At 41.2% G+C, this 25,146-nt stretch overlaps 1 protein-coding gene across 4 annotated transcripts in view; it reads left to right on the top strand.

The window, feature by feature from the left end:
• The window catches only part of kiaa0513 (KIAA0513 ortholog), a 41,919-nt gene continuing 16,773 nt past the window's right edge, over window positions 1-25,146 (top strand). Inside the window, exons 1-5 of one of the 4 annotated variants that reach the window (XM_069181191.1) lie at window positions 1-144; window positions 11,266-11,300; window positions 17,209-17,893; window positions 20,854-20,953; window positions 22,067-22,140. In XM_069181191.1, the coding sequence (XP_069037292.1) occupies window positions 17,364-17,893; window positions 20,854-20,953; window positions 22,067-22,140 (704 nt within the window). In that variant the 5' untranslated portion in view covers window positions 1-144; window positions 11,266-11,300; window positions 17,209-17,363. The other 3 variants (XM_015368247.2, XM_006641282.3, XM_015368249.2) reach the window with 3 other exon arrangements.

The raw sequence follows: 25,146 nt of genomic DNA, 5'->3' as shown, positions 1-25,146 counted from the left end.
GCTCGGGCAATTGCTCGGGATGTCCCCACCTTCGTCTTTAACTATGCAGCCCGTGTCAGCGCTTGCGCATTAATAAACAGGAGGAGCTAGCAGGTAGGCGCTTGACACAGAAAGCAGAGGCGAAAGTAAGGAGAGAGCAGTCCGGTAAGTACAATTGGAAATTTTAAGCTTTTGCGGGGTTGATGCGGAACTGGGAACAAGGTCTGTGTTGTTTTATTTTTAGTTGAAATGCACTGTGGATGTTTTTGCTTTGATGTTTTGAGGGCGGCTTGATCTTGACATTGCGAGAAGCCTCAGTCGAACCAGGCATGTTGAGCCATCTGGAAGCTGGGATGATGTGTAATTAAAGGCTTCGCTAATGCCGTGTTTTCACTGTGCGTACAGTTCGTTCTCGTATCCAGCAGGAGCCACATCCCAGCTAGGCTGGTGGGGATTTCTGTTTGCAAAATCTTCCAAATTCACAGGCGCGGGTCCGCTACGTCCTGATCCGGGCGAGTCGACCAAATGCCGTCCTTTAAGTTGTGACAAGCTGTGTTTACTTAATGAATGGCTGAATTGCTATGTAAAACCGAAGGCAAGTTAAAAAACCAATCGCCAGTGTTTAATCATCTTTTTTATCAGGGGTGTTCAGTTTATTCTAAATTCAGACTCTTGTCGTGATCAGAACTCCTGGGTTGTATTAATAGATCATCTTTCTTGGTTTCATTCTGTGGATAACAAATGTTTTCAGATATTTTAACTGAACCAAACTGTTTTATTTTCTCTTGTCCTCTATCACAGACCACTAAAAGCTTAATTATATTCTTACGGAGACATCGGTCATTGTGCTTAATTTAAACCGCGTATGCATCATTGCTTTAATTTGCGTTCTGTTACCCTGTAGTGCACACGTTAATAAACGCTTTAGGGTCTGAACTAATGTGCTTCAGTTTTGCATGTCGTAGGTTGTTTTTATATTGGCGGAAAAAAACTCGTCACCAGTATATATACTGGGAGCTTATGTACACGTTTCCAGCTATCTCAATATACTGTAGGTGTTCCGCACTGCTAAAATATGGCATTAAAATAAAAGCAGCTGATTGGTTAGGGTTCAAATTACAGGTGTTGTGCCCTTGATCTCACTCAAATCGCTCCAGTAAAGACCATGCAGTATCATCATTGTGAATGGTTTGTTTTTATAGCTTGAAAAATGAATACAGTAAAAACGAGTTTACTCTTAGTCCTGTGGTATTAGAATAAAAAAATACTTTGCAAATGGGATGCTGTATAAAACATAAAATAAAGATTTAAGAGTCTTAAAACCATTGATTGAAATTGCTTTGATAATCACAGTAAGATTTAACAGGGCTTTCTCTCTGCCCCGTTTGAGAGATGAAGGATTGAAATCTGCCTTCATCGTTTCACTGAAATGATTAAGTGCTGCTGTTATTTTGAGTTTTGTTTTGCTTTTCTTCTTTTAAAATAATTTAGACGGGGATTTGCTGCATAGCGGCCGTGAAGGGGTGTTATTTATGAGATCAGAGGTCCGCTCTCTACCAGGCGAATGCTGCTGGAGGACATTTCTGAAGCTTAAAGGGGGTGGTTATGGACGGCTGATTAAATGTACTGTGTCAGGGAGTCACAATGTTCAGGCGCACTCAGATGAAAATCCATCCTGCCAGCCAGCTTCAGATCTCTTCCTTCCATGACGATTCTCTAGGCGTTAAGTGTGACCATAAAACAGATTATAATGATTACCAATTAATCGCAGACGGTTCTTTCCCCTTTTTACACCTTAGGGGCTGTTGGGTGTAGTGTTTCCTTAATAAAAAAACACTAAATGTGACAGAAAGGTTATTAAAGGTAGCATCACAGCTCTGGAAGCAAATGGCCTGGAGTTACTGTCAAGGAGCTTCTAATTGTTAGATGCTCTCAATGTCTGACTGGCATGGTGGGTCAGTGGTTAGCTCTGCTACCTTGCAGGGCTGGGGCCCTGGGTGCTGTCTGTGTGGAGTCTGCATGTTCTTCTAGTGTTCACATGGCTTTCCTGTGGGTGCTCTTGTTTCCTCCCAGAGTCAAAGACACGCTGGTAGGTTAACTGGCTCCTGGGAAAGACGGCCCTGGTGTGAGCATGTGCTTGTTTGCGTCTGTCCTGCAGTGGACTGGCGTCCTGTCTAGGGTATGCACTGCCTCGTGCCCATTGCGTACTGAGAAAGGCCTCGGCTCCCCTGCCACCCTGACTTGACCGAAGTGGTTAGAAAATGGATAGTTGGATGGGTTCTACACTATATCCAAAGTAATTAGAGTTGATGCAATTCAAGGATGTGTATGTGAATGTCCTTGAAATGCCCCCTGTTACAAAGGTGGAAGTGATAACATGGATAAGGATAGTTTACTGTTTTTGATAAGTGTGTGCACTGCATAAATGGTTGCAGGTGAAGCACTGTAAATGTAAGAGAATTTCAATTACCTACTGAGTCCTCTTGTATCCTTAATTTGTGGGTTTGTGTGTGCCACAAGTATTTTAAACTGAGCGGAGTGAACATTATTTTGTTCAGTCAGTGGAATATCATACACATTTTCTTTGATTTAATTTTATGCCGTTTTTATGGTAGTGCACTGTTACTACATTGTAAGCTGAAATGTATTTTAACCACAAACTGAGCTTTTCCTCTCCAACCTAAGAATACTTTACATTAAAAAGTTTGTGTTCTCTTTCACACAGATTTTAGTGATTTTTAGGAGGATTTGTTTTGTGGGATCACTGTGAAGAAGAGAGTGACTTTCTCACACAAGACTATCAGATTCATTGGAATACAGTATTTACATATCCTGTTGTCACAGGTTCATTCAATAGGAACAGTAGCCTGCTTGACTGTCTGTGACGTGTTGGGTAAACAAATTTCTCTTCCCAGAGTTTTCCAGTAATAGTGACAGGGAGGATAGTCTGGAAAGTTAGATTGCCTGAGCTGCAAGTATCCTTGAAAACCCAGGGTTTCATTTCATTAAAGAAACTTAAACTTTGCTACCTAGTCTCTATGATCTATAGTGGAGCTAATATGTTACTTTGACTTGTCCTGCATGTAAGAAAACTAGGCTTTAGTAACATTTTCTTGGATTGAGTGACACCTTTCAGAACCAGTCTATACCTGACTTTTACATTTTGAGTAGCTTGGCTTCTGTGACAGACTTTTATAGATCTGTACCTCTTTCAGAACCGATGCTTCTTAGTTCAAGTTATTTAAAAATATACAGGAGAACTAAGGCTGTTTGTAGTGTATAAAAAAATTAAGGACACTAGAAGAAATATTTTCCTTAAATCTGTTTAAGTTGTGCTCTACTAACAAGGCTTTTAGCATCGCAGGCAGATTATTTTACATTTTGATACATGCATGAAAATCTTCGTCGTTCTGGCTGTTGAATGAAGTGCCCCTCAGGAATGTTGCAGTTGTGCACCGTCAGAATGTATTTTTAGCAGAGCTGTGCTTTGTGATCCTGCTTATGGAAATGTGCCACTCATTTCTGTGTATTTTCTTCATAATACTGATCTGGTGTTCAGCGGAGCCTCGTGAAGCGGTTATCAGTTTTTAAGGCTCTGTTCTGGGTGTGGGGTTAGGGGGGGGGGGGATTGAAGTAATTAAGAACATAAAAAAGATTACAAATGTGAGGAGACCATTGGGCTCATCTAGTTAATGTTTTTTTTGCTTTTAATTAGTTAATCCATTGCAAGAAATGGCTAGACACCAGTTTTGCTAATCCGTTCCTATAGCTTGTTCCAAATTTCCACAAATGTAAGAAGCCTCTTCTTCCCAGTTCCTAGGTAGTTCTTACTTTCCACCTGTGACCCCTGGTTTGTGTTTTGCTAGTAATCTTGAAAAAGGCCTTTGTGTTGCCTTTGCAGATTTCAATTGTTTGAATCCAGTTACCTCACAATCTCCTTTCATTCCACACTAAAGAGATTCAGAAAGAGGGAGTCCTTAAAGGTCTGGAATTAACCTTATTGCCCTTTTGGACTGGATCCAGAGCAATAATGTCATTTTAGAAATCTGAAGCAAAATTTAACATGCTATTCTAAAGAAAGTTGGTGTTATCAAAGCATTTTAATCTGTTCGCATAACCTCTCTTGATTTGGTCTACACTCTTAACACTGAATTCCCTTTGTCCTAAAATGTTTTGTTTTGGTGTTAAAGCTGACAGGTAAAAGCCTTTTTCTTTACTGTGTACGTTGTGTTGCGGCAGAAATCCTGCCTTCGTTTCCCAAGTAAAGTGTGAAGCTCGGGAATACCAGTCAGGCAGACATGTCTGGTTGAACTGGAAGGCTGGAAATCTGGACAATGATTTTTACATTGGAGAAAAGGCTTGTCTTGTGAAATGAATTAGTTCAAGACCTATTTACACAGCTTGGTTATCATACCTAGTTGCACTTTGATTGCCTTGGGTGATGTGCATTGTATTTTAAAATATTCACTGCTCTCTCCAAGGGCTTGTTCAGGTTTTGCAAGCTATGGGTGGTGAAAGGCATTTTTGCTTCCCATTTTATTGTGGCATTTTGTTCACTTACCATGAAACTCCTTTAGACAGTGCTCTAGGAGCTATCCAATCTCTTTACGTTTCAAGATAACTGTTTTTGACTTTTTTACCCTGCCTATCTAAGCCTGTTGTTCTATACTTTACATTGATGTGTTGCATAAAAATGTATTAATACACCCAGAATTTTATTTTGCCACTTCATCACTATGGATCTTGTAAAAATTGCCTAAAAAAACATAAGTGCAGTTTAAGAGATTTTTGTCTCCTTTGAACAGGGCCTGGAAAAGGCACAGTGGAAGATGTCATGGTGTACAGTGGATTTCCTGAAGGCGTAGAACATTTTTTTAGCCTAGTGTTGTCTTTTTGTCTGGGGGAGCACACAGAGAAAACCCATGTGGTCTTAAGGAGAACATTCAGACTCTTCATAGATGGAGCCCAGGCCCATAATTGAACCCGGGAGTCAAGAACTGTGAGATAGCCTGTATCCCACTGTACCACACATTATATGCCTGCATGTTTTACTAGTAGTGATAAAGGTTTTAGTGAGGGACAACAGGTGGGTATTGGAGGCATACTGGCATGTATTCTGGCTACATTAACAGCCATTAGGACCCAGAGAGAATTGCTTTAGATGGGCATGACTTTGTGGTGAAAGTGGTGTCTGTATTTTACCTCTCTACCTCTCATGGCCCTCTTCCTCTGGCTACACGAGCTGCTCCGATCTGAGCCCATTCACTCTTGACTGTAGGAGCCCAGTCTCCCTCAGGCATGCTCTTAAGATTGTGAAGCTCCTTAGCTGAATACTTTCCAGTCAGTCAATTTATCTGCTGCCCCAAGGTCTGCATTAAAGCATCGACCTTTTCAAAGATCATTGTAGCCATACAGGAAATGGAAAATAAAATGAGTTACCTTTCTATTTTTATTGTCCTTGTTAAACTCCACATTGTTTCTAAAGGGAGGCTGTTATTACTGAAATGATTAACTGCGTGTTTGTCTTTTGAGAGCAGGGTCCTGTTCCTGGAATACTCCCGGTTTTCATTCTAACTGAGCTGTAATTACCTCTCAATTAGTCGTGTGTCTGTTTTTACAACTCCTCTTAAAAAACAAAATTAGTGTGAACACTTTGTAAGTTGTGGGATTTTAAAACACTACTCAATTAGGTTTATTCCTTCAGTGACTTTGTAGAGTTTAAGCACCTGGAGGCTGCTGAAAAGACGATTCTTATTAGAATAATTGACCATATTATGACCCCTCTGGGTCTGGATATCTGTAATGGATTACCAGTTACTAGCACTTTAAAAAAAAACCTATGGGGAGCAGCAATTTTTAAGAAAGTGGAAACCAGTCGTTTTGCTGCATTAATGAAAAATTATGCAAATAAAGCAAATTTTCTGAAAGTAAATCCTATGCGCAGAATTAAAAATGAAATAGGGGTCAAATTCACCACATGAAGTTGTAATGAACCCGTAGACCTGTGTACTACAGGACCAAGAGTGGGAATGACTGCAATAAAAACACATTTGGTGGTAGCGTGCTTTGAGCTGTTAAAGGAACAATGACAATCCAAAGTTAGAAAAAAGACTTGCTTTACACAGCAATTTGAACTCTTTCATATTTTAGTTTTTTGTATAAACTACTGATAGTGGTTCCAAGTCCACTTTATTAGTTTACAGTGATGTATTCCAAACATAGTAAAAGTAGTCAATAGTTCCTGTTGTAGTAGGCTTTTAGATACAGATAAAGTTCCTTCAGTATAGGGGTAGTTGTACACAACTTAATGCTGCTTTCTTAATCTTCTCGTGTTCAAGGTTGTGTTCCCTGTCAGCCTCCTGTCAAACATTCTTCATGGACAATGGCACACATTTCCTTAAATGACATGCCCCCTTTAGTTTTCCTCTTATGTTTCTTGTGTTTAATAATGATATGCTAAAAACACACATAAAACATAAAGTAAACAAAATTTACAGAAACTTACCAAGGTCTATGTTGCCGAGTTCCAAAGTCTTTTTGCAAACAATCGTGTGCCTGCAATGCCAATTGCACAAATGATTGTAAAGGACATTGCATATTGTGGGTGTGTAGTGTTTTTGATGCAGTTATGACTGTCACATTCAAGTGAAGCATTACCTTGTTTCATACCAACGTCTTGAAGTTTTAAGTAGTTAAATCCCTGGAATTGGTGTTGTAAAATGTAACAGGTGGCTAAAATCTGCCATTCAGGAGTGCTGCTCCAAAGTGTTTCTTTTTGTGATGCCCATTTCAAAGGGTGACTAAATATACATCCTGAGGTTGCCACAACTCTAGAAGGAAATCGGACTCGGAGAAAGGGACACGATTCCAGTTCCAGCTGATTCCCTTTGAAAGGATCGTGCTGAGAATTTAACTGTAACCTTATATCCTCGAGACAGAGGTTGGGTTTGTGTCTTCTTAGTGTTGTCTTCCACACCAGAACCTATTAGATGAATCCCAACAAATGAAAATGTACGGTTTTAAATAGAGCAGTACAGCAGGAAACTAGGTTTAGCCATCAATACTGAGGCAGTTCTTTCACTAGCTAAATGGAGTAAGTGGTGCTGGTTCATATTTCATTACTGAGCTTTTTGAGAAGCTTTGGAAAGCTCATAATCGCCGGAGCATTTTTTTACCAGCGGGCTTATGTTTTCACTGGGCTTGTTAAATGCAGCATTTTCATTCGAGTGTTACTCTCCAGGTATCACGCACCACTCCTTAGGCCTTTTGCATGTTCGACATAACACACGAGGCCAAGCTACCAGCTGATTGTTTCTGCTTTTTCATGCTTTGTGTTTTGTCTCTCGGTATCGAGACCTTTTCAGTCTAGCCAGGCTCTGCAGTGTACGAAATGCTAATTATTGTTTTAGCTAATGTGTGATCCACCTTCCTGAGCACAAGACTCGTTAAGACAAATCAAAACCTTTTTTAAAAGTTTTCCTGTGCACTTACAACCATGCTTTATATCAGTACAGCACATAAACCCTGCCAAGGCTATTACAAGAACCCGGTGTCCTAATTTTAATCTGAGGATTTATACTGTATCTGGCTACATGCCATTTTAGGAGACAACCTGTTTTTTTTCCTTACAAAAAATTCTGGGGATGTTCCAATGTCTTTATCTTGGGCTGCAGCTTGCTCTTATGAACTTCCTCTGAATTTTGTTTGGTCATCTTATTTTTTTAAACTTAGCTCCTTATGCTTGCTGCGTAAGGGAAGTGAAGACGATAGGAGTTGTTCAGAGTGCTGTCCAGATGAGGCCTGCCCTAGTTCCTTGTTGAGTTACTCCAAACATGCAGACTTCCGTCTGTTGAGCAGGAGTTAAAATAGCCAGCCTTGAGCTTTTAGGCTTGGAGCATTGAAGAGCTGTCAGGAGAATGTCTTTTTTTTCTGGAGTTTTGGCACAAAAGAACTCAACATTTTTGGTAAGCATGTGTCCATGCTACCATCTCTGTTATTCTTTTTGGAATGTCTGACATATTATACTAGGAGAGATGTGACGGGACTTTACTCTGAAATTCTTCCTAATCTTTAATCCTCCATAATGCTCTTCTATCCTCTTAGCCCGGTGTCCTTCTCCTGCCAGGAGTGTTCCTGCTCGGCAGTAGCTGCTCCTATATTTGGTTTACCCTGTTCTGTGAAATGTAGGCATGAAAAATACATGAAAAGGAGCAAAACGCAACCCACTTTTGCTTAAACTCTTTTGAAAGAGAGAAGGAGAAATCACTAAGGTACACTTGGAAGCAATTTTGTTTTAATAGAAACACATTTCCCTCTTGGTTGTTAATTTGCCTTTCAGTTATGCAATATTGCCCGATGTATTTCTGTAATATCTAATAGTAATAAGGGTAGACAAACTGCTCTTCTGTTGTACTGTCTGGCATGGTGTTAGGGAGGCTGCTCTTTTAAAGTAAGCAGTCTTTTTTGTCCATGGACAAGAGCCCTTGGTCCTCCATATGGCTGAATTGACTCATCAGGGTACAGTAGGCACTAGGTACAGTAAATACTGCTCTGTGAGAAATCTCCAGATGTCAGCTCAGCAGTAGCGTGGGCGATGTGGACTGCTGGACCCAGAGTAGCTCGGATAAGGTCACTGTGAATTTCTGGCTGCAGTCAGCTGGCAAGGAGTTTCTCAGCATTGTTACCAGTTGCCCTACATACCTCTGTGTCAAGCTGAGCTCTGCAGAGAGACCCTCTTGCGCCTCATATGAATTAACCTTGCACTTTCTCTTAAATCCAAGGATATTCTCCACTTGTACTGATGGAAAAGGCAGTTTTGATTAAGTCACTTCATTATAATACCAGGAATGAATACCACTTTCCTGCAGATTGCTAGAATGTAATGTCTTGTAGATAGCACATGTGTGACAACTCCACACTCAAACTGGGACTGTCATAAACAGTGTCTGCTAACTTCCCATGCAGGGCCTGACTCCACTACTTATGTTAAAAGCTGATATTTATACTGATGCACAGAAGTTTAGTACAATTGAACAGTTCTGCAGGTTCTCATGTAGCTTTAGGAAGAGAGAAATTGTATTCTTGATTTTTGTTAACTTTCTATAGGACTGAGCAATACTGCTGTACTTGAGGGGTGCTCACGTCATGAATTAAGAGTTCAAACATTTTTTTTTATTTTTAGCCAACTTCCTTTCATTTAAAATGCGGCATTTAAAGGTCCTGGCTGTGAATATTGCAATCTCAGCCTCTTGCCTAACTTCCCAGACATTTCTCAACCTCCTTGTTCTGAATTGTTTGTAAACAGAGGATTCTGTGCAGACAGCGGTCTTCTTGTTAGATACTGTCGCTAATGACTAGTTAAAAAACGGCAAAAGGAATATTCTGGGATGGATGCTAATCATTTGTGAAGATGGTTTGAAAAGAGGAGTAATCATTAGTTGTTTTGTCATTTCCACAGCCATTTGAAGACCACTCAGACCACAAAAATATTTGGACCGCATTTTGCAAAGATTAAATCTTTTTCTGCTGTGATTATCATAGTTGGTCCTTCATTTTTGAGTATATGGGGCACCACTTTTTTCCTGCAAATTGTTTAGAAAAGCTGTGTGTGTGGTATTAGGGATTAGAAGAGAATAGATGTGGTTGATTTTTTTTTAAATAATCCAACAAAAGCCCTGAAATGGATGTATAACCTTGCAGCACAAAATCTGATCACAAAGGTTACATCCAACATCCTGAACTGTTTAAAACTAAATTAGAAATCCCTTTGTACTTTTGCAAGAGGGAACAGAGAAATAGCACATCTTTATGTTCTTATTATCTTTATGTTTTTATGTTCTCCCAGTGTTTGCGTGGGTTAATTTGTTTGCAGAATCCTTTGTACAGTATATAGTGTGTATATATTTTAAACCCATGCGCAGTTTTGTTAAACTGTAGCCTACTTTTTTGCAGTATTGTAGTTTCTGAGTTTAATGAATGTTCATCCTAAAGTATTAGCTAAGATGTTGAAATTAGCTAGAGTACGCAAGTGTTCAATTGAGAGAAATCGGCCACAATATAAGCTTGCTGAATTTCATTTTCTGGATAGGCTGCTTAAGTGTTTGACTACAAATATTTCTCACTTTTAGTGTAAACTTAGCATGTACAGGCGATGTTGCTAACCAAGTCTATTTTAGTCATTGCTTCGTTCTCACTTTTGAAATAGGTGGCAATGACTCTCACTTGAAATGCTCTTAAAATTCTTCTTGATGAGCTGAGTTGGGGTTGACATTTGTTGGTTTCTGCTGTGTTTTTTTTTTAATGAAGTCCTTTCACAAGCTGTAGCAAAGAGCCTCCTCTAACCCCCATCACAGAAAATTGTGGCTGAATGGAGTGGAGCCCAAACTGGAACACAGACATGTTTGGCAGCTCTTTTGGTGGGCTGAGATGTTGGGATTCTCAGTCCAAAAGGTAGCACTTCAGATTCAAAGATAAGATTCCTGTTGTGAACTGTGGCAGTTTCATCCCTTGCAGATTCACCAAGCAATAGGCTGTCCTTAAAAATAGTCTGGTGGCGCAGAGAAGCAAGTTAAGTTCCATGCATATAATGATGTGGCCTATGTTCTCGTTCATTCGCACACCTATGATTATGCGAATGTATACTCAAAAAAGGATTCAAATTCCTACAGTATAGTATTCAGCAGGTGTCGATTATACCAAATTATACCATGTTTTACTCTCTAAAGCCCTGTGTTGACATAGATCTCTTGAAAGTCCTTTGTCTTGTCTCAGCTCATTCGATCAGACTGACTCTACAGTTGTCTCAATCTCACTCTGAGATTGCATGATTTGTAATACCAGTGTTTCACCTAAGGTGTGGGATGTGATCTGCTAGCCCAGACAAGTCTTAACGCCTGCAGAAAAATTACCCTTGAAGGTATTTGTCCTAATGTTGGTCTTCTCATTGTAGACAAATCAGTTAACCGCACTTTAAACCCTGTTTGTTTTCCAGTCTGAGATGCAATACCATTGAAGCAAGTATGTTGTTGCTTCAGTGTTGGATTTATCAGATGGAGCAATCTGTGATGGAAAAAGTGGGGGGGATTATCCGTTAAATTTAAATTGAAACTCAGTGCATCTACATGTGTGGTCTAAACTACCATGGAGAAGAGAGCTTGGTAGAGATGTCGTAGTTTTGACAGTTGTGTGGTGTTCTGCAGTTTAGATGTACTGTGCTAGGCTGTTTCTCTACATTGTCCTGGTCTTACACTTCGTGACTTTTTTTCCATATCTTTTTTTTTTAATCAGATGGTGTCTTCTAATCCCCAGGCCATTTCCAAAAGGTACGTCGGACTCTTTTCTTGCAGTCGGGAGGCGCGTGTGATTTTATTTTCCGAACGGAATGCTCGTGCTCGGATTTTCCTTACCGCCCGGTCGGTACGTTTTTCCGATTGCAGGTTGTTCCTTCTCTCCGACTTGTTTTACTGGCTCGGAGTCCGCTTGCTGGCTGATCCCTTTCCTCTGTTTCCTTTTGTCTTCTTATCTCCAGCCTCTGATCTCCGTCATCCGCCTTCAGTATTGGCGCTCCCGTATGTAGAAGCTTGCTTCCTTAATTTCCTTGTGCAAACGCCAATACTGTTTTGGCTAGTGAAACAGAGAAACAAGGTGGAACATTTTCTAGACCAGTGATTCTTCATCCTGATCCTGGAGCTCCCCTATGTCTGCAGGGTTTTGTTCCAGCCGGGCCTTCAATCACCAGTGCTAATTGCTGCCAGTTAATCTGCTTTCTTGTTAATTTTCTTTTTTCTGCACTCGGGCCTTGGTTTTTAAAAATATCTTGTGGACACTGACTCTTGCTGGGCACCACACAGGAACCTCAGCGCCAAGAGACAAAATTCCAGCTGAGTATCGCATAGAGCCATTTCAGGTCTTGCATGTTGCACGTTTAGTATAATTGTAACTTCTCATGGCTAGAAATTAAAAAAAAACTTGAAATCATAAAGCCAAAAATGGGTGCCAGATTTTGGAATCTTTTTGGAATTAGCTGTTGGCACATAGCTAAATATGGATTTAGCCTGTGACACGGAGACCTTTTTTCTTTGTTTACTCTTAATGAGACTTGCCTTGTTGACAAGTATTGAACACCAATCCGACTTTATCCTCTGTTGTAACTCTGAATTTTTTCTTGTTTAATGGTGTGAACTTTGTCGTCTGCTTAAAAATGGCTGCAGATTTGACACGACGGAGCATAGAATAGTCAGTCTAGCACTTTTTATATGATTTTGGCACGGCGTGGATGTGGTTGTGTGGGCTTTTGTGACTGCCGGCTGGAACATTGACCCACATGCTTGGATGCCTGTTCGTCTGTTAGTGTTAATGTACCTTTTGCCTTGTGAAGTGATGCTTGGTCAACCTGAACTGGGCTGAGTTCCAGCTGCATCTCTCTTGTATCTCAGTAATTCTTGGTTCCTGTGTTTAAGCATGTTTGCTTCATTTAAAGAATGTTTGCATTCTTTGTGTAGATTGGTGCATCTTGAGTTTTGTGGTTTGGGATGCATTCCGAATGTCCCGAAAAGAGCAGATTCCCAGTGGCAGGCAGTGAGGAGTAGAGAACTCTACTTTCTTTCTTGGTCACAGCACACGCTTTGGTGTTTTTCATTTTGAGAGCACTTTGACCTGGATTACATTCTGTGCGCCTTATTTGTCACAGCTTGTTAGCTTTGTATTGTGTTTAAAGGTGACAGGGATTTTCATTGTCATGGCTGAGACGCTGGCTTACTTTCTGTTAAATTAGGTTTGAGCAGAAACTATACCTCACCCGTTTCTGAGACCACAGACTGTCATGGAGAAGAAGGAATTTTCCAAAACAAATGTATTTGTTGTGTTTTGCAATCACTCTATAGGTCTTCTACCTGGGGTGTTAGAACACAGAATATGAATCACATTTTTAATTCTCTTGCCTCACTATAACTAGCAATTTGTTTTTTACTATTTCTAGGGTATCCAAGAGGGTGTTGCAGTCCGCGGAGGTGTAAATATTCCCTTCCCATGTCTGTAGGAAAGCCAGGTAGTTACTGTAGATGAGATGGGGAGTTGATTTGCCCTTGCTGTTTGGAAGGGCTCCCTTACTGGCTCTCTTATGGATTGCAGTTTTATTGCTCTTCATTTAATAACTCCCAATATATCTTCAGCAACTGTCAAGCCCTAAGGTAGTGATCGAAAGCTGGCTGGCGGGATGGATCACTGAGTGAGGGAGGCCTTGGCACGCTAGACTGATCATAACACGACCTGAAGAGATTGGATTGTCTTTCACATGAGGCACAACTCGGCTCATACTGAGGTTAAAAGGACACTGTGGGTGTATATCCATTTGACAAGCTGTACACCTGGCAGAAGCATAAGAGAGAGGTGGCTGGATATAGTGTACCAGCTATAGTGTATAGCACTGCTTTTAACTCACTCTGGTTTGTCGATTTTCTTTTTTAAGCTGCTTCAGTTTAAGACTATGAGGAAGAGAAGACCGCCGTTCATACTGGCGTGTTGGGTTGCATTGCAAATGTTTTCTCTCATTGTGGTCTGCATTCCGAATTTCTCTACTGTATTGGCTGTGTTTGATTTGTAAGACCTAGGAGAAATGAGTGAAGTAGTGACTATTGTATTAAAATAAAAACAAAGGCATATGACTCAGTCTCAGTAAAGGATGCTAGAATTGAAGGGACTGTTGAAAGAAGAAAAAATGAGTTTCATAGGGTGCTGATGAGAAAGCCATGCAGAGTTTGCAGGCACTTACCTGTAATAGATGGTTAAAATGGAAGAAATCTCTCATGGTCTTCTCATCCACTTTCGGAAACAATTCATAATATACAGGAGGTGTGTCTACACTGCCACAAGTGCGAGTTGTGCAATATTGTGCAAAGTAAATTTGTTTGCTGCACATACTGTAAAGCCCCATTATTAAACACGCAATTGAAATTCAAGCTTGCAGATACAGTAATTAGATCAGTTCCTGTTATTTCCTTCTGTGGCTTGATTTCCACAAAAGACCTTTCAGAAAGGCTATGACTCCTTTTGGAAGATTCCCCTTTCTTTCAAGTGAGAGCTGAGCTTTCCATTTCGCCCTAGTAGTCCTCCGCGGACTTGTCCAGCCCATTTTGGCTCCTGTCGATTCTTTCAAGCCAAAGCGATATGGCATTGGCTTTTAAAACAAGGGTTGATGGAGCTTACGTATTCCTGCCTATTGTAAGACTAGCTTTCTTCTGATCAGTACATGCCAATTAAATCTAAATAAATTAGGATTGTTCCTAATGTCTGAACACCAAAGTAGAACTGGAGGTGTCTGGCATCTAGTATACAGCTTTCTGTCTGGTAAATGTGTGTAATAGTGCGTTAGTTTACAAGGAGTCTGAAGTCAAATTTCCCAAAATACTGTAAGGTCTACTGTATGGTAGACATTTCCTAAATAGCTGAATTTATATTAAACCTGTTTGCCTTTAGGAAATGAGGGTCAATGGACACAGGGACTGTGGCCAATTCAGAGCCTTTCCTTAGAACCCTTGTATAGTGTATAGTATGTATTCAGACATCCTGAAAATAAGGTGAAGACGCCAGGAGAGTGCATACGAAGATGCATAGATTATCAGACAAATCAATTCTCCTTTTTTACGCAAGATGTAGTTATTTCACACACCCTATTTATGTGGCCCAAGCTGTTATAAGAAACTAGTTGAGTTTTTTAAATCAACAAACTACTACCAATCAAAGGAGCAGAGTGGCCACTGTGACCTTTCTTTACTTTGTGATGGTATAAAGCTGCGGTTCAGGGGTTATAGTGGCTACAGTATGCTTTTGTGGATGAGATCAAATACCTGATGTTGAATGTTGCTGCAGTATATTGCAGTGGTGTTTTCTTTGCCTTAAAGTGTATTGTATTAAATGGGTGCATGCTATGTAAACAGTACTGTGGTAATCTAGGACTTTTATTGTTGCGTAACCTGTGTTGCTCTCTTTAATTCCCGATACTTGTTGCACTCTAATACTCTGATGCAATTGTAGCTAGCTCCTTTAGTTGTATACATTATGCAAAGACTGGTCATGTACTTTGAATTTCCGCACAGATGGTTTAGAGTTCAGGAAAAAGGTTTCCTGTAGATCTGGAAAGCAGATACACACTATAATTCACGCCCCACTTAATCTTCAACCCAACACCCACCCCACCTGCAAAACTTTATTTCCTCTGTATTTTTTGCCTTGAAAGACCTAAATTGGTCTGTTCAGCTACAACTAAGTTTATAGAAAAGTCGATGCATTTTGTGTGTGGTTGTTTTGTGCCTAGAGAAATCTCATCCTTTTGTATGGCTTTTTTTCAATTTTAGAATCCATTTGTTATGCTCTGCCAATAGTAAATTACCTATTACTAACAAATTCAGCCTGGCTTAATAATACAACTCCCACGCAAGCTTGGAAGAGCTAAAGACGACATGTTCTGCATGCGTATTCATAACGTAAAATATCAAACCATTCAGTTCCTGTTACAGTGCTTGTGCATAGTGCAAACATAGCAGCTGAGATGAGATTGGCACAGCTCTCTCCGATACTGACATTGTCTGCTCTTACACTCCTGGGGTGTTTGTGCATGTTAATTAAATGCTGCTGAAAGTCCCTGTGGGAATCACCAACTATGTACTTAATCTTTTTTTATTTGCTGATCCTATAATGACCAAAGACAGGGTGCCTTTGTCCAGTCCATGTCCTCGAGGGCCAATGTGTCTACAGCTGGATTTTTAATCCAACTACTTTATTATTAGATGAATTGCCCCAATTAAAATGTTGCTACCATCTCTTCAGGTGCTTCTATTTTAAAGACTTTGAAGGACAGACACACTGGTCTAATAAACTCAATTACACTACAAATCTGAGAAAATTCAATCTGGACAGTAGTTGCTTGAAATGCTAGCCCCCTCGATTCACTGATTCACTGATTTATCATGTGAGAGATGGCCATCTTTTTACATAGATAATTAGCAATTAAGTGTTAATTTTTTACCAGATGCTGATCTTAATGAGGGCACAACACCTCCTTCCATGATTAAGAGATATAGAATCCAGTCTGAGGTTCATTTTCTTGTCAGTTCTCGGGTTGGATAATGCATGATTCTTCTAAAATTACAGTGTAGTAACCTCAGCTTTCTTCTAATATCCCGTTATTATCAAAAGGTCAGACCACTCTGCAGGCTATTTATTTAGCAATCCCAGCTGCTGTCTCCACACCCATCCCTCTTCATATTCGTTCCTGTTTCAGTCTGAATTTTCCCTGAAGCTCAGAAGTGTTTCAAAAGCTGAAATTGCCACATCTCCCATCCTTGTGTTACTATTTGCCACTTGCTTTCTGCAAATTCATTTTACAGTCCTGCAGCATTTTCACAGATGAGAGTCGCCCCTTTCAGCACATTTTCAGGAGTGGCCGTTTCACAAGGGAGGCACTTGCCTTATAGAAAATGTCCTCTGCTGCTGATCGGCGATAATTGCATTCTGAGTCATACTCCTCACCCATGCAAGACTGGTGACTGGGGAAAACGCAATTCAAAATACCTAGAAAGGACAGGTTTTTCCATTTTAAAATCGTAGCCCTAATTGCTGATCAATGGCTGATGTTTTCATATAGCTTTTCTCTAAATAGCTGGGTTAGGGTATCGAGTTCAAGTTCAGGGTTCAACTTCTGCTTTTGTGCTGGCTGATCGAAATGTTACTCTCTCAGATCTATTTTGTTGACTGTTCTTTACAGACCCCTGAATGTTTTATGTCTACTGAACTTGGTGTCGAATGGATGTTTGTTCTCATTTACGCATGGAAACTTTCATGGAAACCACTTCTGCACATTTTTACATTTGTTAAGTAGTTAACTGGTAACAAACACAGACAAATGCTGTGGCCTTCTAGAGCCAGAACTTTTTTCATTTTTTCTATGTGTAAGAGCGATTTGAGTTCTTTTTTTTTTAGGAAAGTTGCGTGATCTGTTACATTTAAGATTCTACAATGTCTTATTACTGAATTGTGCAATCCAATACAGGCAGCGCACCACATTTCTGGAAATGGCTATTGCGGGGAAATTTCAAGTGACTTCATGAATGGCAATATATACCAGCCTCACCCGGGTTGCATTCTGCCCATTGCTGCCTCTTTAATCTCGAGTGTTAAGTTCTTAATGCCGTGGCCTCTGTCAAGCTCACTGTTTTTTTATCTGCCCTTTTTCAGGGACCACGCCCACGATGAGACAGCTGGGGGAAAGGCGCCCGAAGATAAAGCACTGTGGCAGCATGATCCAGTGACAACCTGCTGTTTCCTTTGTGCTCAAAACCGTTGAACAATTTTATCCCTGCTGCTCATTTTATTTCATAGCCGTTGCCATCATGGAAGGCAAAGATGTTGCCGTAGGCACCCTGATAGACTTCGACGCGGAACCTTGCTTGGTGGAGTCGCCACCCGCTGCACCAGTTAGCCATAGCGCCCATTATTTTGGCTTGGACTTCTTGGGTAGGGAAGCAGTGGCCCCTGACGAAGTGCCGGCCTTGGGTTCGAACACCTCGTGGCCCGATCAGGTGGGGGCCTCCGTTGCCGAGGTGACGGAGCACACGGCCCTGGCCTCAGACGGCCGGTTGGACTCGGAGGCCTGTTGGGCCGAACCCAGCGCCGGCTGCGGGGTCCCGAGCCAGAGCCAAGGCGGCGAGGACCCGTCGGGCGACGAGAGCGAGGCCACCGAGTCGGCCGACAGCGAGAACGAGGCCACCGACTCCCCCTCGCACGGGGACTGGAGCGCCTCCCGCCGCTCCTCCTCCAACGAGTCCTTCTCCTCCAGCCAGAGCGCCGAGTCGGAGGACGCTGAGTCGGCCGAGCGCCGCGAGTTCATGAAAGCCTACGTGGAGAAAATATTTCACGGGCGGTAAGAATCATTTCCGTGAAATATTTCCGTTGACCTCATTTGCCAGCGTTGGTCCATTTCCAGATGTTGTCCAGATCCCTTCAGCTCTCCTTCACCACAGTTTGTGCCGTTTCTCGAGTTAGTGAATTAGATGGATGTCTAGAATGGATAGAGGATAGGGCTAGAGCCTCAGCATTCATCATTCTGCTAATTTATGCTTCTACATGAAGATGCTGTGAGCAGCATCATTACTTCGTGCTTATGTCAATGTTGTTGGTTTTCTGAAGCACCTTGTTGACTCCAGTCCCTATGAATTTCCTAAGCTTATTGGGTTAAAGCCAGCATGGTCTAGTAATGTGTTTGGTGAATTAAAAAAAAAACAGTTTTCTGATAGTGAGGTGAGAAGTTCATCTTGCTGAAGTTTAATCTGAAAGAGCTCAAACTCTGTAAGAGTTTTAAAACCTCAAGCAAAAGCTCTCTTGCATTTCATGGTACCGACACTTCGGGATGGCTTTGTAAGACTTTTTGCAAATGAGAAATCTAACACTCTACTGGGGACACCACTCTTGGTTTTCATCTTGTGCCCTCTTGTATGTATCCAAGCACTCCATTTTTCCTTTATGGATTCTGTGAATTGCCTTGGAAATATATCCTTCATGCTAAATTTAATATATATGTGATAGTGCCTGGTTTATATACTGCAAATTCAGTGCTTTGACTGCTGTCTTACTTGGTTTGGTTTTCAGCATTATATTCCTTTCATCGGCCATCTGTTGTTATTCTGAAGAAGGGTTTTTCAGTTTCTCTTCAGAATCTGTCTTAATTTTTATGATGTTCTCTTTGGCCTCAATCTTGTGGTACAGAGCATGTTCACATCTCGTAAGCACCTTTAGCACTTGGGGGGAAAAAAAACTGAGAGCATCCAATCAAAAGTGATGGCAAAGCTGCAGTTAAACTTATACCTCACCATCTACATACATGTCTCCTTCATGATTGGGTGAGTAGTGGCAGATGACCACAGTTTTGCAAAAGCAAGAACATTAGGAAGAGACGTGGATAATGATCCTCTCACCTGGCTCCAGATTGAAGCACTCGGTCTTTCGCTTCACCCGCTTTGTTGACGACTTAATGAAACTCGTAGATCTAATTCATTAGAGGTGCACTTACTGTTTCTACATCTCACGTTCGGGTTCCCTATGGAACCTGCAAGCCTGTGGCTCTCCAAGAGTGAAGTTGTCTTCAGAGGGGCTTCAGAACCTTAGTTGTCATTAACGGCTCAGTCTGCTGGTGCTCTCTGCATGTCTGTCTTGACAGTAATGCACTGTAGTTAAGTTCACCAGTTATTGTTCTCGGTGTAATATGTAGTTATGAATTGCCAGTGATCTGGAAGTCTGGAAATAGCCATAGGAAACCCTTAAGACCTGGACTGGCATTACCCATGAGCCTCTGCACTGGGCCACCTCCTCTCAGGGCTCTGTGGAGAAGAGCTGTGTGCATAGCATGTTTGGGGGGGGGATGCTGTCTCCTGTGAAGGGCTTCCCGGGTAATGAATTCTGACATTTGTGAAGGATTCTGAGATAATACCCAATTCAGCAAAAGGTCAGTTGGCTTCCTTAAAGGAAAAATCTGTGATATGGAAGTATGCTGAGCAAATGTGTGTCAGGTTGCATTTGGGACTCAAGTTGTGATAGGGCTTAATGAGCTGGACTTGTGAGGGTGTCAGTGTAACTGTTATGACCGAATGAGTTGCTGGAAGGAAAACAATTCCTTAGGAGGTTTTCTAAAGACTGTGAAGGTTGTGATTGAAAAGAGGCCTAGCCCTCCTGGGGGTCACTTCAGGTAACTTCAGAGTTTTTAAAGGAAGCTATATGCATTTCTCAAGAGGTGTTTGTGTGTTTTCTTATTAAGCAGCTGTGACTCAGCATCACTCCACCAAACTGTATATTTCTTATTACTGTATTTTCAGTTGCAGCAGCAAGGAACATTGTATTTTTCGTTTTCTGTTGCTTTGTTAAAATTTAGGTCTGCTTGAAGATCTGTGTGCTGGACTTCGTGATCTAATACTGTAGCGCATGTATATACTAGCCATTATATGGTTGTATACCTACTGTATGTGACATTACAGTTTGGCAAGAAAGAAGGAGTCAGTTATGATGTAGAAATTTGTCAGAGGTTCTTCCAGCGGTTTTGTGATCTAAACACCTTCCACATTGACACTAGTTATGTTCCTGGTGCTGGAGTTCACTCACTGGACCTGCAGTGAGGTATCTCAATGCTTGTGTGGGCTACTTGCATACTCAGAACTGCAGTTGCTGACCTACTTTTTGGATGATTTGGATACTTTTTGAAAGCCACATCATCTGCTGCTACAGACGCTTTGGCAGCTACAGTACATCATCTTATTGCTGCATTCCTGAGGGGAACAGGGTACCTGAAACACTTTTACACAATCACTTATTTGCCTTTTGTTACCATTTTTGTACCTTGGTCATAATGCACACTACTTAACATTAGTAATATTATTTTTATATAAGGGTTACATTTATTAAAAATGAAAATGAGGCATTCGTACAGCTTCTCCCAAATCTTTGTAGAAATCAACTACTGATCCCAACAGTTGATAGTTGTAACAGATGTAATATGCATTTTATTGGGCTTTTTTATGACCTTGCATCCAGCTGTAATCTATTGAGTGACGTTTATCATAAATTTCAGTATTTGTAATCGCTTTTTTGTTTTTATTTACAAATTTTGTTTTAGGATGGACTACATTATTCTTGAGCATTTGAAAACTTGCCACAATTGTTTGTGCTTTAAAAAACCTAACAATTCTAACATCAACTAAGCATGGGTAGTTTGTTATCTTCAGTTTAATTTGTTTTTAAGTTTTGTGGTTTTTTTAAAACATTTAAGCAAATCATCATTTCACCGAAATAATCGGATAGTGCCTGACGCTTTGAGATGCATCCTTGTCTTCCCAGGGATGAGTTTGAACAGGAAGAGAAGGCACGCTTTGGGGAGCTGTGCAGCGGGGACAATGGGAAAGGCAGAGAGTGGTTCTCCAAATACGTCAGCGCTCAGGTAAGAGTCCGTTCCTCTTGAAATTAAGCTGTAGTAAAAGCAGGGAAATGTGGCCACCGTACTGCAAATTGCAGTCTGCAACTTCCAGGGAGATTCACTGTTTTCACACCCTGGTTTCAAATTTCTACTGTAACAGATGATGTGCAAAGTGACCCCCATAAGCACCCCTAAAGAGGAGAATTGTCCTCTTTTCCAACAGTACCATGTGTCCATGGTATAATGCTTTCTGCATTAGGCAACTTGATCTGCACTGCACTGCCATTCTGCTGTGCTTGTGCATTCTCCAATCTGCGCTTTGTGATGTGTGCACATATTGTCACTCTGTTGAGCTAGCTTCTGTTAATGTGTTGGGTACCGATGTCTCATTATGGGCCATGCCAGTTTCAGCTACTTCATTGCTGGCTGATGGGATGTACTGTAGCTCATTTCAGAGTAAATATATTTGAGCCTGGGGATAGCCAATGTAGAGAAATTGAGATTGGAGGGTATCTTTTACAGTAATGAATATTAAGGTATAACAAATGAAACATAGAAATTGAAGCCAAAACATATAAGGACTGCTGCTGACATCGGATAACATTTCCTGTACAAAGCTGGGGAAATGGAGCAAGTGTGAGAGACCTCTGTTGCTAACAAAATTAAATTTTGCAAGGGGATGCATACGCTTAGAAAATGCGGCGGCATCTTGTTACAGAAGAACCAGACCTGTAACCCACGTGTCTGTAAAGGCAGACCTCTGTTCTGCTCTGTCCTGTTGTTCAGCATACTGAGCATTTTCTGAAATGGCGTTTCATTCGGCCAGAGAGCCCTAGGGTATGGATACATGGCATACTGAGTGTGTCAGCTTTGTGCTGAAATTCAGTCTCCTGATATACTGCGCAGTATTGTTCTCCACAGGTCAGGAGATGGGAAGTAAAGACAGTCAGGGGTAAGAAGTCTTACATCATGAATCATTACACTCTCTTACTGTATGTATTGTTCTTGCTGTTCAGCTAATGAATGCCTTAGTGCCTCACTCTGGTTTGTGAATACTGTGGATTATTAAGAAGATGTTATTTATGCATATAAACAATGTAGATGGGGCTGTAGAACATTTTTTTTTCCTTTTTGCAGCGCTGCCATTCAAAATGCGTCTCGGAGCAAACCTTCTACAGGCTCGTGCAGTCTTTCGCAGTCGTTCTCTTCGAGTAAGTTCCAAACTCCCCCCCCCCCCCCTCAACAGTAAGGAAAATGCAGCTGGGCCACTCGCGCTCCTATTCCAGTAACTGGGAAAAGGGTTTCGAAGGGAAAACTAACAGCCTTTCAGAAAGCTCAGGCAGCAAAGCAAATAACAATTATGAGGTTGTTTCTGCAAGTTCTCTTTTAGGGGTCTGAGTCAGCTTTCACCCAAAAAAACAAAAAAGCCCTACAGGGCTCAAAGTGTAATTTTATTGAGAAAATCTGAGAAGTGTATGTAAGGTGCACTTGATGTTCATCTTGTAAAAAAATAAAAAATAAACATAGGGATGGATAATTAGCAGAGCAACGATAAGAAAAGTCATTAGAATAATATATTTGCACTAAGGGAACAGATGGGATTTCTCTATGAACACGGGTAAACCACAGCACACCCCTGTGTTATTGGAAGGATATGGAATAGAGGCTAGTGCACATTCCATCTTGCCCAACAGACTTGATCTGATTCCATTTTCCAGTACTGCCATTACACCACGTTTCTCATGACAACAGTCGCAGCACAGCATTTCCAACATCCGCTTGCTGCTTGCTGCCCAGGTGTCACGGGGGAGCCACATTATTTCGCCATGATCATGGTGGGTCTGCGCTCCTGCCATTGTTTTGACAGATCTAAAGACATCCAACTTGAACTAAAACTATCTTTAGAGCTCAACATAAGGCCTGGCTCTGCACTTAAGAGGGCCCTGGGCTGAAAGCATGAAAAGTATAAGGGAGGATAAAATATATATGTAATCCAACGAATGGACATTCTTAAACTGCAGGAACATTGTAAAGGCTTATTGCAGAGGTCATTAGGAAACAGCTGCTTGCCAGGGGATAGTCCTGTCGGCTACTGTGTGCAGGAAAGGGGGACGAAGCCTGTGGTTCGGCAACATGGCAATAAAGAACACGGGACACATATTCTCCCTCTGTACAGCACCACAGAAAAACTTGTTACATAGGTTAGTCGGCTTCTTTAAACTGTCCATCCTATGAGGAAGGGGGTTGGGCACTCAAATCAGGTTGGCTCTTTCAAAACAAAGTATGGGTACAGGCAGAAAGATTCTGTATAATGGAAAATGAAACTGCATTTACCTTATTTTCCAGCTGGTTCTGTGTCACCAGTTCACTTAATCAAAAAAAGGCGCCGTCCTTGGGATGAAATGTAAAACCTGTCTCTCTGTGATCATTAAAAATCCAGTGGTTTACTCTGAAAGAGTAGGGGTGTAACCCCAGTGTCCTCGCCATATGTTTCCCTGGCCTTAACCAGTCATGGTAAAGTCTCTGTTAACTGTAAAGCGCTTTGAGTACAAAGTCCAGAACTGCGCTATGTAAGTGTAAGGAATTATTAGTGTTTAAAAAATGCCATAAAATATCTTGGCTTGAAAAAGAACATGTATGATAATTTTCCATGGGCAGCATTGTAGCTTATTCGCTTAATTACTCAGCAGTAATTAGGTAAACTAACCTAGTAGTTAACATTGCTGCCTCACAGCACTGTGGCCCTGGGTTCAATTCCTGAGGTGCTATCTTTGTGGAGTCTGTGTTCTCCCTGTGTTCACATAGTTTCTCTCTGGGTGCTCCAGTTTCCTCCCACAATCCCAAGACGCGTTGTACTGGTGGTTTAATAAGCTTCTGAGAAAATTGGCCCTGGTGTGAGTTTGAGCGTGCTCTACGACGGACTGGTGTCCCATCCAGGGTGTATCCTGCCTTGTGCCCATTGCTTGCTGGGATATGCTCCTGCTCCCCCACCACCCTGTATTGGATAGAGTGGTTAGATATGCATAAATGGATGATAATTGTGCTACATCGTTAGGTGGATATCTTTCATACTTAGCTCCAGTGTTCAATAGAAGTATATTGCCTGGTCTTCTTTTTGCAGCAGCAGCAGTGTGACTCACACACTTCAGCCTGCTGTTCATTAATTACAGGCATTAACTTGCATTTTGTCCCTGGGTCTGCTTAAAATAGAAGCCCCTGAATGTCATCAAGATGGAATCGATAGAAATCGTCTTGTGCCTGTCATGTTTGTTGTACATCATCTCGGCAGTTCAAATGCCGTGGAACAGGATGTAATTAAAATAGAAATTAGCATATAGTACCACTTGATTCCAGCACCTCCACTTCTAAAGCTGTAGTGCTGGAATGATTATTAGTCAAACGTTAGCTGAACACACCACAAGACTTGTGTAATGTGAGAGGATTTTATTCTATTCCCGTTTGTTCCATGAATGCAGTTTTTGACTTGAAACAACAGGATGCAAGATGTGGAGACATCTGTTTGGCTGCGAAAGCCTCCTATCAGTTTTAATTGTAAGGAAAAATATCTGCAATCCACACTCCGTGAGAAAGCAGTTGTGTCAGGAAGCAGCTGTCAGGGCGCTGTTTTTCTTGTAGAGTGGTTAGTGTTCCTGTTGAATTGCAAGCTGATTCGAATAGGCCGCTAACGGTTCTAGGGAACCTAGGATTTAAGGAATTCACCTGTGATTCTGTGCTGCACCAAACCCCTGACCGTGTAAAAACTATTTTAAAAAACACAATTTTGACCTTTTAGGGACTTGAGATTGCAGCTAAACTGAGAACTTCTCCTTAGGTGTAATTCTGTATTCTCTAACTCGCTTAGTTATAAAATGGCAGATCAGGACCACCATGATGCTCACACAAGTTTCCACCTGTAAATGACTAGGAGACTTTTGGATTGTGATTGTGTCTGCTTTAAGGCACATGACCTTTTGTGAACGTGCAGTATGCCTTGCTATTAGAATAATTAAATCAATTGCATAAAAGTAAGTTTTTTTAACTATGTAATACAGGTTGTAATCAATTAAACAGATTAAAAATAAATAGCTGTAAGTCTGATGTACTAAACTGCTCTCCAAAAGAATGAGTAAATAATCATAAAGATTACAAATGATAGAGAGCCATGTGGCCCATCTTGCTTCTGTGGTTGCTTGTAGCTAATTGGATGCATGTGATTG

This window comes from Lepisosteus oculatus, chromosome 20 (genome assembly GCF_040954835.1).
Source record: "Lepisosteus oculatus isolate fLepOcu1 chromosome 20, fLepOcu1.hap2, whole genome shotgun sequence".
NCBI classification, from domain to species: Eukaryota; Metazoa; Chordata; class Actinopteri; order Semionotiformes; family Lepisosteidae; genus Lepisosteus; species Lepisosteus oculatus.
This window is presented reverse-complemented; position numbering and strand designations above follow the sequence as displayed.